The 17,638-nt window shown below is 38.4% G+C and overlaps 1 protein-coding gene across 1 annotated transcript in view; it reads right to left on the minus strand.

Moving 5' to 3' along the window:
- The window catches only part of dnajb14 (DnaJ heat shock protein family (Hsp40) member B14), a 61,451-nt gene that overhangs the window by 3,818 nt on the left and 39,995 nt on the right, over nucleotides 1–17,638 (minus strand). The window contains exons 3-6 of the mRNA XM_079812030.1: nucleotides 10,563–10,708; nucleotides 10,281–10,457; nucleotides 6,072–6,157; nucleotides 1,985–2,094 (exon numbers count right to left, since the gene is read on the minus strand). Coding sequence (XP_079668156.1) covers nucleotides 1,985–2,094; nucleotides 6,072–6,157; nucleotides 10,281–10,457; nucleotides 10,563–10,708 — 519 coding nt within the window. The remainder of the gene's footprint in view (nucleotides 1–1,984; nucleotides 2,095–6,071; nucleotides 6,158–10,280; nucleotides 10,458–10,562; nucleotides 10,709–17,638) is intronic.

Raw genomic sequence — 17,638 nt, forward strand, 5'->3', positions numbered from 1 at the left:
ATGCACACAAAATGGTAATAGTTATTTACATCTTTTGCTGTAGTGTGTCAGTGGTAAATATCCAAAACATTCCTTTTGCCATTTATTGTAATAATCCAGTGAAATTTTGTATGCACAAAAAGTCTAGCAACAGATGGTATGTTCCACACAGAGATCTGATCTTTCCAGCATCGAGTCTGTCTGTGATTACATGACGAAACAGGGGGAAAAAACTGACAAACTAAATCCAGAAGAATTTTGACAAACCTACCTGCAAAGTTACCTGAAAAAACTATGTGCGAGTGTACCTAGGATAAAAGCTGTTTTAAACACAAAGGGTGGTCACACCAAATATTGATTTCATTTAGTTAATAGAAGTTAATTGATAAATAAAATCTATTTATGACATTATTTTTGAAAGCATTCTTACTTTCATTTTTACACAAGCGCCTAAAACGTTTCACATTACTGTAGCTTTGCAGGAAGGTTCCTTTATGTGACTTGGAGACGTTGGCACAGCTTGGACGTTGGATTTAGTCTCTGTTTTTTTGTTTCTTCATGTAATCCCATATGGACTCGATGATGGTGAGATCAGACCTCCGTGTGGAGAATACTGGCTGTTGTCAGACTTGTTGTGCATTCAAAAATTTCACTGGATTATTACAATTAATGGCACAGTACTGTGTATATACACCGATCAGGCATAATATTATTACCATTGACAGATGAAGTGAATAGCACTGATTATCTCTTCATCACAGGACCTGTTAGTGGGTGCGATTATATTAGGCAGCAGGTGAACATTTTGTCCTCAAAGTTGATGTGTTAGAAGCAGGAAAAATGGGCAAGCGCAAAGATTTGAGCGAGTTTTACAAGGGCCAAATTGTGATGGCCAGACGACTGGGTCAGATCATCTCCAAAAATGCAGCTCTTGTGGGATGGTCCCGGTCTGCAGTGGTCAGTATCTATTAAAAGTGGTCCAAAAGGAACAGTGGTGAACCGGCGACAGGGTCATGGGCGGCCAAGGCTTATTGATGCATGTGGGGAGTGAAGGCTGGCCCGTGTGGTCCGATCAAACAGACAAGCTACTGGAGCTCAAATTACAGAAGTTAATGCAGGTTCTGATAGAAAGGTGTCAGAATACACAGTGCATCGCAGTTTGTTGCGTACAGGGCTGCATAGCCGCAGACCAGTCAGGGTGCCCATGCTGACACTGCTGAAAGCGCCAACAGTGGGCACGTGAGCATCAGAACTGGAGGCCTGGAAAGTGGCCTGGTCTGATGAATCACATTTTCTTTTACCTCACATGGATGGCCGAGGACGTGTGCGTCGCTTACCTGGGGAACACATGGCACCAGGATGCACTATGGGAAGAAGGCAAGCTGGCGGAGGCAGTGTGATGCTTTGGGCAATGTTCTGCTGGGAAACCTTGGGTCCTGCCATCCATGTGAATGTTACTTTGAAACGTACCACCTACCTAACCATTGTTGCAGACCATGTACACCCTTTCATGATAACGGTTGTCCCTGGTGGATGTGGCCTCTTTCAGCAGGATAATGCACCCTGACACAAAGCAAAAATGGTTCAGGAATGGTTTGAGGAGCACAAGTTTGAGGTGTTGACTTTGCCTCAAAATTCCTCAGATCTCAATCCAATCAAGCACCTGTGGGATGTGCTGAACAAACAAGTCCGATCCATGGAGGCCCTACCTCACTACTTACTGGACTTAAAGGATTTACTGCTAACATCTTGATGCCAGATACCACAGCACACCTTCAGGGGTCTAGTGGAGTCCATGCCTCAATGGTTCAGGGCTGTTTTGGCAGCAAAAGGGGGACCAACACAATATTAGTCATAATGTTATGCCTGATCGGTGTATATACACACACTCTGAAATAGTTTGTATGGTGTTGTGAGGCATGTATCATAAGGCATTATTACACATGATCTAAAGCATAAATTGTACGGTTGTATGAGGCATGTATTGTAAGGTATTATGACATACGGTCTGGAGTAAAGGCTATAAGGAGGTGTGGACATCAACATCTGGCTGAGGATTGAGACCAAGACCAGCACAACTATCGGCATCAGCTGAATAAACATGGAGTACCCACCCTGAAGAATAGACACCGGCATCAGTCATTATCTGTATGTTACTTCAAAACAAGAACAACAGAATGAATCATTCAAATAGGGCTGGGTAAAATGATAGATTTTCAGCGAACGATCCTGATATTGAATCTTAAAAAAACACCAAGGTCAATGTTTTATTTTATGACTATTATCAGTGGCAGTGTGAAAATGTATTTCTACAACTCTTTTTCTCTTGCAGATATCACTTTGTACTGGTGAGGAAACTCGCTTGTGCACAGGCCCTATTAATTTTTAAAGACCCCCGGTGGTAAAGTTTTTAATATTCTTTATATTGGGTGTTTTTAATATGCTTTAAGACAAATAATGTGCAAATTCATATGTCAACACCATTGCTGAGTATTTTCTCCTTAAAACTGCAGTTTACCAAAGACAGTCTCAAAAACACGATTTGAAAACACCGGTGTTTCTTATGTCACAAACTACCTTGTAACAAATCATTTCAATGTGCAGGCGGGCTTTAGCATATAATTAACTGCAAAGCAGGGGAGTCTCAAGAGAAGCCAGGTTCCCAGTCGAAAGGGAACTAGCACTGCGTCCCCTAGGGGTCGCTATGAGCAATGCATCCGGCCTGGTGTCTGAAGAGTCTAAACATGACGAAGTAGTCAAGTCAAGTCAACTTTATTTATATAGCGCTTTTAACAATGTAGATTGTTTCAAAGCAGCTTTACAGTGTTAAACAGGAAAATAATGCAGCATAATTTTATTCAGCCGTATAGCCGCTCTGGAGAAACCGGTTATGTCATCAGTTAATTTCAATTATCATACAGTGACAGTGTGGGCTTTAGATCAGTAATTAGAGAGGTTATATGGTTAATTTAGTTTAATAATTAGATTTATTTGGATATTTAGTTGAACAATTTAGTGTCCCCAACTGAGCACGCCAAGCCAAAGGCGACAGTGGCAAGGAAACCAAAACCCCATCAGGTGACCTAATGGAGAAAAATAAACCTTGGGAGAAACCAGGCTCAGTCGGGGTGCCAGTTCTCCTCTGGCCAATTAACAAACAGCGAATGATTATTATTCTGGCAACTTTACAGGTCAGAGATCATAATAGATCGGAATATTCGAAGGATCGGAGGCAACACGCCGGAGACGGGTTTATTGAGGATGACATATCGATTTAAGAATTATTAAATTGTAATATTCGAACAATCGGAGCTGACATTGGCAGGCGGCAGCATATGATGTTACTACTGGTGCGACTGAGTATAAAAGGGCACCTGTGGAATATGTTATCCACTTTCTTGTCTTCACATGAGTGTTGTTTGTAAACATGAGTGAGGAGCATGCACGCTTAGCTCTTGAGGGAACTAAATGTGCACATTGTGAGGATTTCTCTATGAAATACTCTGTTCGTGCTGTCCCTATTCTCAAGGCATCTGGGATGTGCATATGGGTGCTATCGACTCTTCAAAGAAGCTGGATGCACTTGGTATGATGTATTCACTAGACTAACTACAAGAGACAGGTAATGAGCTTTTTTCCTTTCTGCTCTCTCCTGAGGGATAGTAGTTAGCGTTTACATGATCGCGTTCGGCTCTCGAGGGAGTTTAAGGCACTCATAACGATGCATTCATGTCTGTTCTCAAATGATTCTTTTCAGATTTATAGAATCTGACGTTCGAACTAGTGTGCTTGTTCGAATATTACAATTTAATCATTCTTAAATCGATATGTCATCCTCAATAAACCCGTCTCCGGCGTGTTGCCTCCGATCCTTCGAATATTGCACTTTAATAATAATTTAATCAACACATTATCCTCAATAAAGCCGTCTCAGGCGTGTTGCCTCCGATCCTTCGAATATTCCGATCTATTATGATCTCTGACCTGTAAAGTTGCCAGAATAATAATCATACGCTGTTTGTTAATTGGCCAGAGGAGAACTGGCACCCCGACTGAGCCTGGTTTCTCCCAAGGTTTATTTTTCTCCATTAGGTCACCTGATGGGGTTTTGGTTTCCTTGCTACTGTTGCCTCTGGCTTGGCTTGCTCAGTTGGGGACACAATTTTTTTCTAAAATTTTCAACTAAATATCCAAATAAATCTAATTATTAAACTAAATTAACCATATAAACTAAATTTCTGATCTAATTACTGATCTAAAGCCAACACTGTCACTGTATGATAATTGAAATGAACTGATGACATCACTGTTTTCTCCATAATGGCTATACGGCTGAATAAAATTATGTTGCATTATTTTCCTGTTTAACACTGTAAAGCTGCTTTGAAACAATCTGCATTGTTAAAAGCGCTATATAAATAAGGTTGACTTGACTTGACTTGACTCTCGAGGGGGTTAAATGCATACTTTTTGCAATGCGGTCGCAGTTATTGGTTCCACCCAAGCTTGACTCTCCTGAGGGATGATAGATGAGCACCTGCACGCCGCGGTTCGGGTCCTGCGGCCGCCATTGCGGTGAGGTGGATATTAGGGGCTGGGGTTGTAGGCCCCACAATTGTCCTCTAATATTAAATACAATCGTTGCTAAGTCTGCAGCCTGAACATTTTACATCAGGGCGGGGGCAATAAACATAACATTTCTCAAGGGCAATTTTTGAAGGGGACACAAATAATACCACTAAATTTGTATTTGTAAGAATATGTTATTAAAATTGTTATGTCCGTTTTATTTTTCTCACAAACAACACAAAGCAATAGTTGTTTAAATATGAGTTATCTTAGGGTCACCACACGGTAATATAATTATTAAATGATCTTGCTTCTTCTACATAGTATTGAGCAAAACCCAAAACAGCATTAGATCTAAAATATTAGCCTGATATCAGTTCACACATAGGCTTATTATCGCCATGTTAGTTGTAGGAGGGGACGACTTACAACAAGCTACCAAACAATAATCGCTAACATCGCTAACATAAATACATTGGTTATCATAATTTTTTTGATAACATTGTTTTAGCATAATTATATATATGATGTGATAAAAGAAATTGTATTTTCCCCAGAGTTGTGAAACAAACAAAACTATTCTTTTGTTTATTTAAAACCCAAAATAAACATAAAAATGCAACATTTAATGAATAGTTCAAAAAGTTGGTCTGAATCATTACTGGGCTGACCACGTGAGGAGCGCATTCTCGAGTTCGTAGGATCACAAAACGTCTCAGGTTACGCATGTAACCATAGTTCCCTGAGAATAGGGAATGAGGTTCTGCGTCCCCTAGAGGGCCCTATGTGTAATGCCTCTGGCATGACTGGTGTCTGAAGCAGACTGGTCTGACCATTAGTATAAAAGGGTACCTATGAAATACATCATCTCAATCCAATCAAGCACCTGTGGGATGTGCTGAACAAACAAGTCCGATCCATGGAGGCCCTACCTCACAACTTACTGGACTTAAAGGATTATGCAGCGTCTCATTCCCTATTCTGAGGGAACCATGGTTCCATGCGTAACCTGAGACGTTTGTATCAACACAACACAATGGAATACCCATATGCTGCCATGCTGAAAGGATGAGTGCACTATTGGCTGAGCTAAGTCAAAGGACTCAAAGGAGTCCTCAATCCTAAGCTGCATCAGCAACGATCATAGACCGGAGCTTCAAGAACAGAGGCCTTAACAGGATGACTCTAAAGAGAGGAAGCCTAACTACGTTCAAATTCTGGCCAGTATCCAAGGAGGCTCACAGAGAGCCTAACACTCAGAATGTCTGTTCAGGCTGCCCTGAAGAATGGAGGCCTCAAACAAGAGGAATAGGCAACACTCTAACCCAAGGGCACAGAAAGAGCTATAAGCTCAGTCTAATTGGCCCGCGAAGCTCCGCAGAGTGGAGGCCTCAATACAGTGATTATGTGACTATGTATTACTTAACAGAGAGCATATGACCTAACAGAATTAGTTAAAAACCAGCTAGTAGTTACCAAGTCTCAAATATGATTGGGAAAGACAGAAAAAAAGATGCTCATACATCTCCCCTCTCCTCCGTTTTTTCTCCTCTGCTTTGGTCCGTATGGTGACTGTATGTTCGGTCATTAGTGAATTCATGTGTGTTCGCTGAAAAAAAAAAAAAAAAACACATTCACATATTCAGTTACCCACACACCTAACCAGACCTGACATATTAAAGGTGCAATAAGCAATTTCTGAGAAATGCTGTTAAACGTGGATCGGACCGAGTACCACAACACACTTAAAGCCAGTCAGCAATAGCGGGCGTATACAGGTGCTGGTCATATAATTAGAATATCATCAAAAAGTTGATTTATTTCACTAATTCCAATTAAAAAAGTGAAACTTGTATATTATATTATATTCATTCATTACACACAGACTGATATATTTCAAATGTTTATTTATTTGAATTTTGATGATTATAACTGACAACTAAGGAAAATCCCAAATTCAGTATCAGAAAATTTGAATATTAGTTAAGACCAATACAAACAAAGGATTTTTAGAAATCTTGGCCAACTGAAAAAGTATGAACATGAAAAGTATGAGCATGTACAGCACTCAATACTTAGTTGGGGCTCCTTTTGCCTGAATTACTGCAGCAATGCGGCATGGCATGTAGTCGATCAGTCTGTGGCACTGCTCAGGTGTTATGAGAGCCCAGGTTGCTCTGATAGTGGCCTTCAGCTCTTCTGCATTGTTGGGTCTGGCATATCGCATCTTCTTCACAATACCCCATAGATTTCCTATGGGATTAAGGTCAGGCGAGTTTGCTGGCCAATTAAGAACAGGGATACCATGATCCTTAAACCAGGTACTGGTTGCTTTGGCACTGTGTGCAGGTGCCAAGTCCTGTTGGAAAATAAAATCTGCATCTCCATAAAGTTGGTCAGCAGCAGGAAGCATGAAGTGCTCTAAAACTTCCTGGTATACGGCTGCGTTGATCTTGGACCTCAGAAAACACAGTGGACCAACACCAGCAGATGACATGGCACCCCAAACCATCACTGACTGTGGAAACTTTACACTGGACCTCAAGCAACGTGGATTGTGTGCCTCTCCTCTCTTCCTCCAGACTCTGGGACCCTGATTTCCAAAGGAAATGCAAAATTTACTTTCATCAGAGAACATAACTTTGGACCACTCAGCGGCAGTCCAGTCCTTTTTGTCTTTAGCCCAGGCGAGACGCTTCTGACACTGTCTGTTGTTCAAGAGTAGCTTGACACAAGGAATGCGACAGCTGAAACCCATGTCTTGCATACGTCTGTGTGTAGTGGTTCTTGAAGCACTGACTCCAGCTGCAGTCCACTCTTTGTGAATCTCCCCCACATTTTAGAATGGGTTTTGTTTCACAATCCTCTCCAGGGTGCGGTTATCCCTATTGCGTGTACACTTTTTTCTACCACATATTTTCCTTCCCTTCGCCTCTCAATTAATGTGCTTGACCTTTTGTGTCTTGCCCTCCTTGTGCAAGGTGTCAATGGTCGTCTTTTGAACAACTATCAAGTCAGCAGTCTTCCCCATGATTGTGTAGCCTACAGAACTAGACTAAGAGACCATTTAAAGGCCTTTGCAGGTGTTATGAGTTAATTAGCTGATTAGAGAGTGGCATCAGGTGTCTTCAATATTTAACCATTTCACAATATTCTAATTTTCTGAGATACTGAATTTGGGATTTTCCTTAGTTGTCAGTTATAATCATCAAAATTAAAATAAATAAACATTTGAACTATATCAGTCTGTGTGTAATGAATGAATATAATATACAAGTTTCACTTTTTGAATGGAATTAGTGAAATAAATCAACTTTTTGATTATATTTTAATTATATGACCAGCACCTGTAGGAGGAGAGAGAGAGTGAGCAAGAGGGAGATTTGAAGGAAGACTGTAGAAAGAGAGATGGCTGAGAGATATTACCAAATAGATAAGGTCAAGGAACACTGGAAAAAGAAGGGTTATGATCAGGCAACAGCTATATGCTGGGTACACACAAAAAGATAATTTGGGCAATTTTGGGCCGATTTCTCCACTTCCAAAAATCCTAGGTAAAGTCCAGATTAACTTGATGATTCTACATATTATTTTATCAGATTTTCCTGTGGTGTGAGGTGTTTTAAGAGTGATTGAACCTGACTGGAAAATTTTTTGCAATATTCCTCATGTTAAATCTATGATTTCTTATCGTCTTGTTTGTGTTCGCTCACATTTTGAAACTCTTAGTCTTATAAGAGTTAAAAAATATTTTCGTGTGAACCCAGCATTTAGAAAAGCTTTCCACAGGGTTCCCACACCTTGGTTAACTTAAAATTCAAGGACCTTTCAAGGACTTTCCAGGTCCAATACCCTTAAATTCAAGGACTTAATGTGAGGGCACATTTCAAGTGAGAGCAAGGTTACATCGTGTTACCTTTTAAGATACATTGTTACAGTTTTCATGCGTCAAACCTTTTTTTTTCTTCATTTATTTTTGGCCATATGACAGAGATCTGATATTTGATATTTATCTGATTTCTGTTTTGCATAAAACTGAAGAATATTCGGTACATCCTATACTGTATTCTAAAATGATCTGATATTAACTTTTGCATGGAATTTATTGAAAAGAGCTTAAGGTTCATGAAACCAGAAATTTTAGGCTATATGAATATGCTTTTAAGTTTCTTGCCTCATGGGTTTACATTATCTTAACAAGCAAAGCAATTCAACATTACATTAAATAAAATATTTGGGCAACAGATTATCAAAAATGTTTTATGTTTATTGAACACAATATACAGTCATTGACTGAACATATTTGGGTTAGGTGTACGCACTGAAAACGTTGAGGTACCATCGTAGTAGTTTTGTGCGCATGTGAACGTCATGGCAACGTACAACACAAAGTACCTCACACAGGAAACACTTAACGTAATGCGTAAATGCGCGTAACTGACCGGAAGGAATAATATGGATTTTTTTCCAGAGCACTTTCAAAGACCTGTATCTATGCATGTTTATTTTCAAAAACTTTCCAGGGCCTTGACTTTTTTTTCAGATTCACAAACTTTCAAGGATGTCAAGGACCCATGGGAACCCTGTTTCCAGCGCTGGAAACCTAAGTGGGAAGGCTTGAAAATGGATGCTGAGGTTGCGTTGTTTCTGCTCTATACGTGAGTAACACCGATTTTGCTGTTTCACGGAACCAAGATAAGCTGTTGTTGTAATGTTAGCTATAGTAACAGGACAGTTTTGAGATTAATTGTATAATTCCTGGAGCTTGTGTGCTGCTGGTGACTAACGACAAACTCTTGCTTGCTCTTCCTTGTTCGTTCGTCATCTCTGCTTTATTTTTTGTGAAGCATTATTTTGCTTCCATTCAACATTGCGTGTTTGTGTATTTTGGGGGCAGAGCAATGAAGGGAGGGGTGTGTACAATATAGTATAAAAATGCAAAAAATTTCTGCATTCTAAAAATACTTTAATTAGTTTCAAGCAGGAGACAAAAAAAACAAAAATGTTTCAGCTATTTGCCTTCGTCAGGGTAACAATTTCACTAGTTATATAGAAAGCACACTACAGGTCTTCAGGTGATCCTGATCATAATTAAACAATCAAGTTATCAGTCCACAGACACCTTGACTCCACCTGGAATAATAGCCTAAACGTTTGTCCTATTTTAATCTCCTGCTTGAAACTAATAAAAGTATTTTGTGCAGAGTGCAGACCTTTTTTGCATTTTTATATTGAGTTAAAATATCAACAGTGTTTCTCAGAAATTACTTACTGCAACTTAAACACAATTAGTGAAGACAGTTTAAGCACAATAAGATATGAAAAATAACTCAATACAGCATTCACACACTTTGTGACAGGTGGTTTCTGTGTGGGCCCCGTCTGTCAGACAGTGTGTGAGTACAAAATTTAGATCTCTTTACGGTCATATTGAGCTTGAACGGTTTAAAATCACTAAAAACTGGCATGGCTTAAACACAAGTAAATAAATTGTGACAATGCATCACTACAACATCACATGCATAACCGCAGGGTGGAGGCAATAATCAAATTTATACAGGTTTCTCGTGTGTAGCAAAATATCAGCCACCACACTCTTTAATCCTATATATGCCCTCATATGAACCAGAATTTATAAAGTGAATGCTGTGCAGATTAATCCATCTTTGTGGAGAAAATCCTCACATGTACTGCATCTGCTAATTTTACATGATCTATACAAAATGGCTTACATGAAGGGAAGCCGCCTCCAAAGAACATGTTAAAGAGATCTTCAGGTGTAATATCAGATTCAAAGCCTCTGTGGAAATCAAATCCTCCATGAGCACTGCTAGGCTCATCTCCTCCACTTGCATCATACTGCCTCTTCTTCTCTGGGTTACTGAGCACTGTGTAAGCATTTCCAATCTCTGGAGAAGACAAAAACAGCATTTATTGTTTCAAATTTTATATACATCAACTTTTTAACAATGTATTGGAACAAAATTGATATGGTGTTTCAAGGACAGCATTACTTTTAAAGGCCTCGGTTGCTCCTGGCGCATGGTTTTTGTCAGGGTGGAATTTCAAAGCCAGTTTTCTGTAGGCCTTTTTCAGTTCCTCAACATTGGCATCTTTTCTGATAGCCAGTACCTCATAGTAATTCTTACAATTCTTTATCCTAAAGACAACAAAAAGCAAAAGTTTTTAAATGTTAAATCTATTTTATATTAAACTTACTTTTATTATTACAACTGTGGCTGCAACAAACTATCCAATGCAGCTTTGCTGAGCTACATATAAACAAACACACTCGCCAAGCACTTTATTAGGTACACATGTTTAACTGCTCATTAACACAAATATCTAATCAACCAATCACGGCAGCAACTCAATGTATTTAGGCATGTAGACATTGGCCCTGTCCCAAATGGCACACTTCATGTGCACTTTTGGTCTTGTGGACTTACAATGGCCGCTGCGTGCGCGTGTCCGTTAAGTCCACGAGACCGCAGGGTGTCCCATTTGTCATTTTAGGTCTCAGAAGGGTGCTCGCGAGCGCCCCCTTTGAGGTCGATATGCGCCCTCGATGCGCGGACTAAGAGGAAGAACGTGAGGGTTTAGGGTGCCATTTGGGACAGGGCCATTGTCAAGATGATCTGCTGAAGTTCAAACTGAGCATTAAAATGGGGAAGAAAGGTGATTTAAGTGACTTTTAACATGACATGGTTGTTGGTATTTCAGAAACTGCTGATCTACTGGGAGACAAAAATTACTTATTGATACCAGAGGTCAAAGAAGAATGGCCAGACTGGTTCGAGCTGATTGAAAGGCAACAGTAACTAAAATAACCACTCTTTACAACCGAGGTAAACAGAAGTGCATCTCTGAATGCACAACATGTGAAGCAGATGAGCTAAAACAGCAGACCACCACACTGGGTGCTCCTCCTGTCAGCTAAGAAAAAGAAACTGAGGCTACAAGTCGAACAGACTCACCAAAATTTGACAATACAAAATTGGAAAAATGTCTCGATTTCTGCTGCAACATTCAGAGGGTAGGGTCAGAATTTGACATAAACATCATGAAAGCATGGATCCATCCTGCCTTGTATCAATGGTTCAGGCTGGTGGTGGTGGTGTAATGGTGTGGGGGATGTTTTCTTGGCACACTTTGGGCCCCTTAGTCCCAATTGAGCATTGTTTAAACGCCACAGCCTACCTGAGTATTGTTGCTGATCATGTCCATCCTTTTATAACCACAGTGTACCCATCCTCTGATACTTCCAGCAGGATATTATAACACACCATGTCACAAAGCTCAAATCATCTAAAACTGGTTTCTTGAACATGACAATGAGTTCACTATACCTAAATGGCCTTTACAATCATCAGATCTAAATCCAATAGAGCTCCTTAAAGATGAGGTAGAACGGGAGAGCTGTGCAGCTGACAAATCTGCAGCAACTGCGAGATGCCATCATGTAAATATGAACCAAAGTCTCCGGCCGCGCAGAAAGAATTAAATGCAGTGCAGATGGTAGACGCAGACGCGAAATGAGGGAAGAAATCCATTTGATTGTAGTTTAAAAGAGAAATAATTGCAGTGCTCTGTCCAACCGCTATAGAGTTAGTATCGCTATAGTGTTAGAACAGGTGAATGCGGTTTACAGGTTTCATAGAGAGAATTATGTTGCGTGCGGGCAGCAGTGAGTCGTGTTTGCAGTCCAAATCTCAATATGAGAGGCAACGAGAAACGCAAAGACGTGAAATAGAACGTCATCATGTTTTAAAGAAGAGTGGCTTGATTAAGTGGTGGAAATAACGGATGATGGACACAGCACGGTAACAAAACAGACATTTATAGAACCCACCACAAGTGTGCAAACTCTAAACACCTCAGTAACACACGTCAGTTTAACACTCAAAAGACCTTCGGGACAAAAGTGGGCAAAATCGTTTTTTTATTTAATTTTAAAAATATTTCCCTTAATCTGAGCGGTACAAGACTTGGCTACTTTTTCTAAGTTTGCCACCTGAACACACACAAACAAATTTGACTCGATTTTATAATGTTAAGTGGTTGAAAAAAAAAACTCATTAATTGGGCCTTCGTGGACAAAAATGGGCACCCATAGGAATGAATGGGAATTTAATAGATTTAAGAGCTTTTTTTTCATTTGTCCAAAAAAATTAAATAAATCCAACACAATGCAGATCATACATACACATAAATGAAGAGGCAAGTCTGTACAACATTCTGAATGTGGCAAACACTCAGACATGCACACACACACAAAGCATTCAATTAGCCTATAACAAAGCTTTTTTTATCCACTGTGTCACTCACACATACAAAAACAAAGAATTGAATGAGCGAATGACAGAGAGCATTTTTTTTTTATGTGCCAATTAGCCACTGCGAGCGTGCGCGCACACACACACACACACACACACACACACACACACACTTCAAAGTCAGATCAAAGCACTGCTGCAAAATTTGTTGTTGCTTACAAACAAAAAATGTCAGCTGCATGCTACCTAAACCTCAGTGGCAGTTGCTTTTTCAGTTCATTCTGAATCAGCACAATGGCAAAGATGTTTAGTGCAGCACAAGAAAAAAAAACAGCATTGTCTGCAAAAAAAATGCAAATAATTTATTTGCAAAGAACACTCTGTTACAATTACCTGCTGCCACAAGTGCATGTAAGCATATTTGTCAGGTTTACATTGTTTACACTTACCAGAAAGTTAACGCTTATTTTTTGTTGTTGTTATTGTTAGGTTTATTGTTATTCTTACCTGTTTGAGTTATTTAAATGTAATTAATTTGTTAAAAAAAAAAAAATTTATACATGATCTCCTACTTTGTCTTTTTCTCATTGCACGGTCAGATTTGTCTAAGCATGTTTTGGCATGTTTGTATAGTCTAAAACAAAGATGTTTTTTTATTTTTTTTATTTACAATTTTAATTTGAGATAAAATGTAAAACTTAAGAGGTTAAATTCGTAAAAACATTGGTTTATAAAGTTCAGCCTTTATGCAGCTATGCTTAATGTTGCCATTGGGTACTATTATTGCCATCTAGTGGCTACTGAAAATTGTTTATTTTATACCAACATAGGTCACCAGATGTCACCAAAGTCATCACATTTTTAGGTTTTGGCTCTCTGAACATCCTGGAATAGTTTTTTTTTTACTTAAGTTAAATTAATATTGAATATATATAAAAAAAATTATATATAAAATAGATATATTTTACATAAAAATATGGTACTTTTAGTGGTAAATAAAATAAAATAAAAAACCCTGCATAAATTGATAGATTTTATATTATTGAAGATATTGATATAACATTTATTTAAAAAATTGAGGTCACACCTCAGACCCCCGTGCCCAAAAGTGTCCACGAAGGACCAATTAAGGGCTGTAATATGAAGGTCTTTTGAGGGTCAAATAGATCTGTGTGTGGTTTGGGTTTCAGGGATGTTTAAATAAAAGAGTCCACATGTTCCCTTGAACATATTTAGCTATTAGATCTATTTAATTACTTCAGTTGTTTTTATATATAATATATCAGTTTAAATACTTAAATTAGTTTGTATATTATATTATATTATATTATAGGCATATATGTCGCACGTGCTACAAAAAAATCGGTCTGTGCGATGAATATATTTACCCCAGTAGCACGCGTGCGATACAGTTTAGCATGGGTGACAAGAGTTCGAGTGAAGGGAGAATTTGTTTTGTGCTTGTGTGAGGTTCATCTAGGGCTGCACGATTGACTGTAATTAAACCAAAATCGAGATTAGTCTTTGTGAAATTATGAAAATAGTTTCAATTTTTAATTAATTAAATAAATAAATAAATAAATGTGCAGATGAAGCGCAGCACTGTTCAGGGCGGATCGATCGGGTCGCAATAAATGCTGATCCATCTCTGCATGCACTGAGAGATTCATTGGCATTTTAGTTCGAAAAGTGGCACGGTTTGCATGAAAAATTGCTAATAAAAGCTGTCAATCGCGGGCTCTGTGTGCACCGAACCCGAGACTCTTGATCACGTGAAACGGACTCGGGTGCGCATTTGTTCAGGAAGAAACGTAACCTGCATAGGTGTTTTAGCGTATTACAATGTATAAAGTTCAATAAAACACATGTAAGGGATGATGGTTTTGATGATTTACCTTGGACACTAGTGTATTCGCGCATTATGCGTGCAATCAAGGCAACAAATGAACTTCATGTGACGCACATACAGTAAACCCAAGAGTCGTTTACCCAGCTGCGCATAATGGCACCAAATTAATAAAAACAATATATTTATGCAGTGTGTTTTCTATCATTTCTCAGTGAGTACAGAAGATCAATTAAGACAACAATTAAGACATTACAGTCACATCTTTTTTTTATCATAATTTAATATTTTGGTAACACTTTACAATAAGGTTCATTAGTTAACATTAGTTAACTACACAAGTGAACATGAACTAATAATCAGCTGCACTTATAAAGCATTTATTTATCTTTGTTAATGTTAATTTCAACATTTACTATGCATTATTAAAATCTTGTTAACATTAGTTAATGCACTGTGAACTAACATGAACAGCTGTATTTTTATTAACTAACATTAACAAGATTAACTAAAGCTGAAGAGGTGTTGTTCATGGTTAGTTCATGTTAACTAATGCCTTAACTAATGTTAACTAATACAACCTTTTTGTAAAGTGTTACCAATATTTTATTATAAAACCTTAGACCTTTCTAATGATTTATGTTTTCTGTAAAATATGATAATAATAATTATTTATTTTATTCTTAAATATTTGTATTGTATAGCACTTTTTGCATTTTTCAGACATGGTAACAGACGTTTTATACATGTGCTACAATTTTGTGGGCTGTGCTACAAAAGTTTCAACCTCTGTAGCACCACTGCTATATGTGCAAAAAAAGTTCCTGATAGGCTGTTTATAATTATATTATATTGTAAGCCTAATAAATAATTGATCTCACAAGGTGATTGTTTTTGGATCCTTGCCATTAAAAATTAAAAAATAAAATAAAAAACCTGATAAAGAAAATCTTGGAAATTCATAAGCAATAAACAAACATTTAAGTTTAATGGTTTAATGCTGCCTGTCGCCAATAAAAACAATCTCAGTGTAACTGCTTAATTTTTTTCATATTATATTTTTTTAAATATTATATTATACATAATCATATTATATTTGTTTTGGGGGAGATTTTTAATAGTATTTCTTGGTAAAGAAAACAGCATTGTAAAAAAATATCTGTCAAATTAAAATGTGCTTAATTTAGTTACTTCTGAATTAACTGCTTTAAAAAAAAATTAATACAACTAAGTTATATAAAGGGTTAAATAAAATAGAAATTACACATTAAAGCTGCTGTCCGTAACTTTTTTTTGTGTTCAAGATTTATAAAAAAATATATGATGAGAAAGAACAATATGAATCCTTTTTCCAAATCGTGTTTTTGTCTTACCCTGAATCATTATGGTACACTTATAAGAACTACTGTTAGGAACCGCTGCGGAGGAGTACTGTCCCTGCGTGACTCGCCATAGACATAAACAGAGAGAAGTAGCTCCGGCTGCAATGTTATTCCGCAAGACGCATGCAGTTCTGTTTATTAAGCTCAAAAAGTTACGGACAGCAGCTTTAAAGTTAAAAGTTATAACTGCATGATGAAACCACTTTTTGTGGGTTTTTGCGTATGCTGTACAGGTCTGGTATAAATAATGTTTTAGCTCAGGTGACCAAAATGTCCGCCCAATAGAGAAAAGTTATGCTCAGCGAGAAAATAAATTAGAGGGAACATTGGATGTCATTAAAGGTCATGTGCATGTAAAGGCAGGCATCCCAAAACTTTTGGCAATATACAGTGGGGCAAACAATTTAGTTTATTTAGTCAGCCACCAATTGTGCAAGTTCTCCCACTTAAAAAGATGAGAGAGGCCTGTAATTTTCATCATAGGTACACTTCAACTATGAGACAGAATGAGAAAAAAAATCCATAAAATCACATTGTCTGATTTTTAAAGATTTTATTTACAAATTATGGTGGAAGATAAGTATTTGGCCAATACCAAAAGTTCATCTCAATACTTTGTTATATACCCTTTGTTGGCAATGACAGAGGTCAAACGTTTTCTGTAAGTCTCCACAAGGTTTTTACACAATGTTGCTGGTAGTTTGGCCCATTCCTCCATGCAGATCTCCTCTAAAGCAGTGATGTTTTGGGGCTGTCGCTGGGCAACACGGCTTTTCAACTACCTCCAAAGATTTTCTATGGGGTTGAGATCTGGAGACTGGCTAGGCCACTCCAGGACCTTGAAATGCTTCTTACGAAGCCACTACTTCCATTGCCCGGGCGGTGTGTTTGGGATCATTGTCATGCTGAAAGACCCAGCCACGTTTCATCTTCAATGCCCTTGATGATGCAAGGAGGTTTTTACTCAAAATCTCACGATATATGGCCCCATTCATTCTTTCCTTTACACCAGGGGTCTCAAACTCGCGGCCCTCATGATATTTTTTGGCCCTCTACTTGACAAAGTTTAGTGTTAGTGCGGCCCGCGCGTTGTTCTGAAAAGCACCTTTTTGCTGAGTCGTTGCACGTACCGCGCTTGCTGCCTCCTGTGTGAGTGTGTGTGTGTGTGTGTGTGTGAGAGAGTTGGCTCGCCCCTCCCTCATGCAGTATAATTGGTTGACACCGCGTGATTGACAGGAAGAGAATAAAAAGGCTGATCAGACAGTCGAAACGAATGTGGTCTAACAGCGCTCGTCAACATCAAAATGATTGAGATGGCCAATCAAATCAAAGTAGGCAGGTTTTACATTCTCTTTTGGCTCGTGCAAAATCTTCACACACAGACGAGCGCATCAATCTATCGCTTAATGCCGTTGCGGAGAGAGACTCTAGTCTTTCCGGTGAAATCACAAAACAAAATGCACACAAACGTGTCCATGCTCCTAATCATTGATAAACGTCTTTGATTTTAATGAAGAAGAAGACAAAGAAGAAGAAGCAGAAAAAAAAACTGTATGAGAGTGAATTAGAACCCAGAACCTATTTTA

Source organism: Gobio gobio (assembly GCF_949357685.1).
Source record: "Gobio gobio genome assembly, chromosome: 3".
In the NCBI taxonomy this organism is placed as follows: domain Eukaryota; kingdom Metazoa; phylum Chordata; class Actinopteri; order Cypriniformes; family Gobionidae; genus Gobio; species Gobio gobio.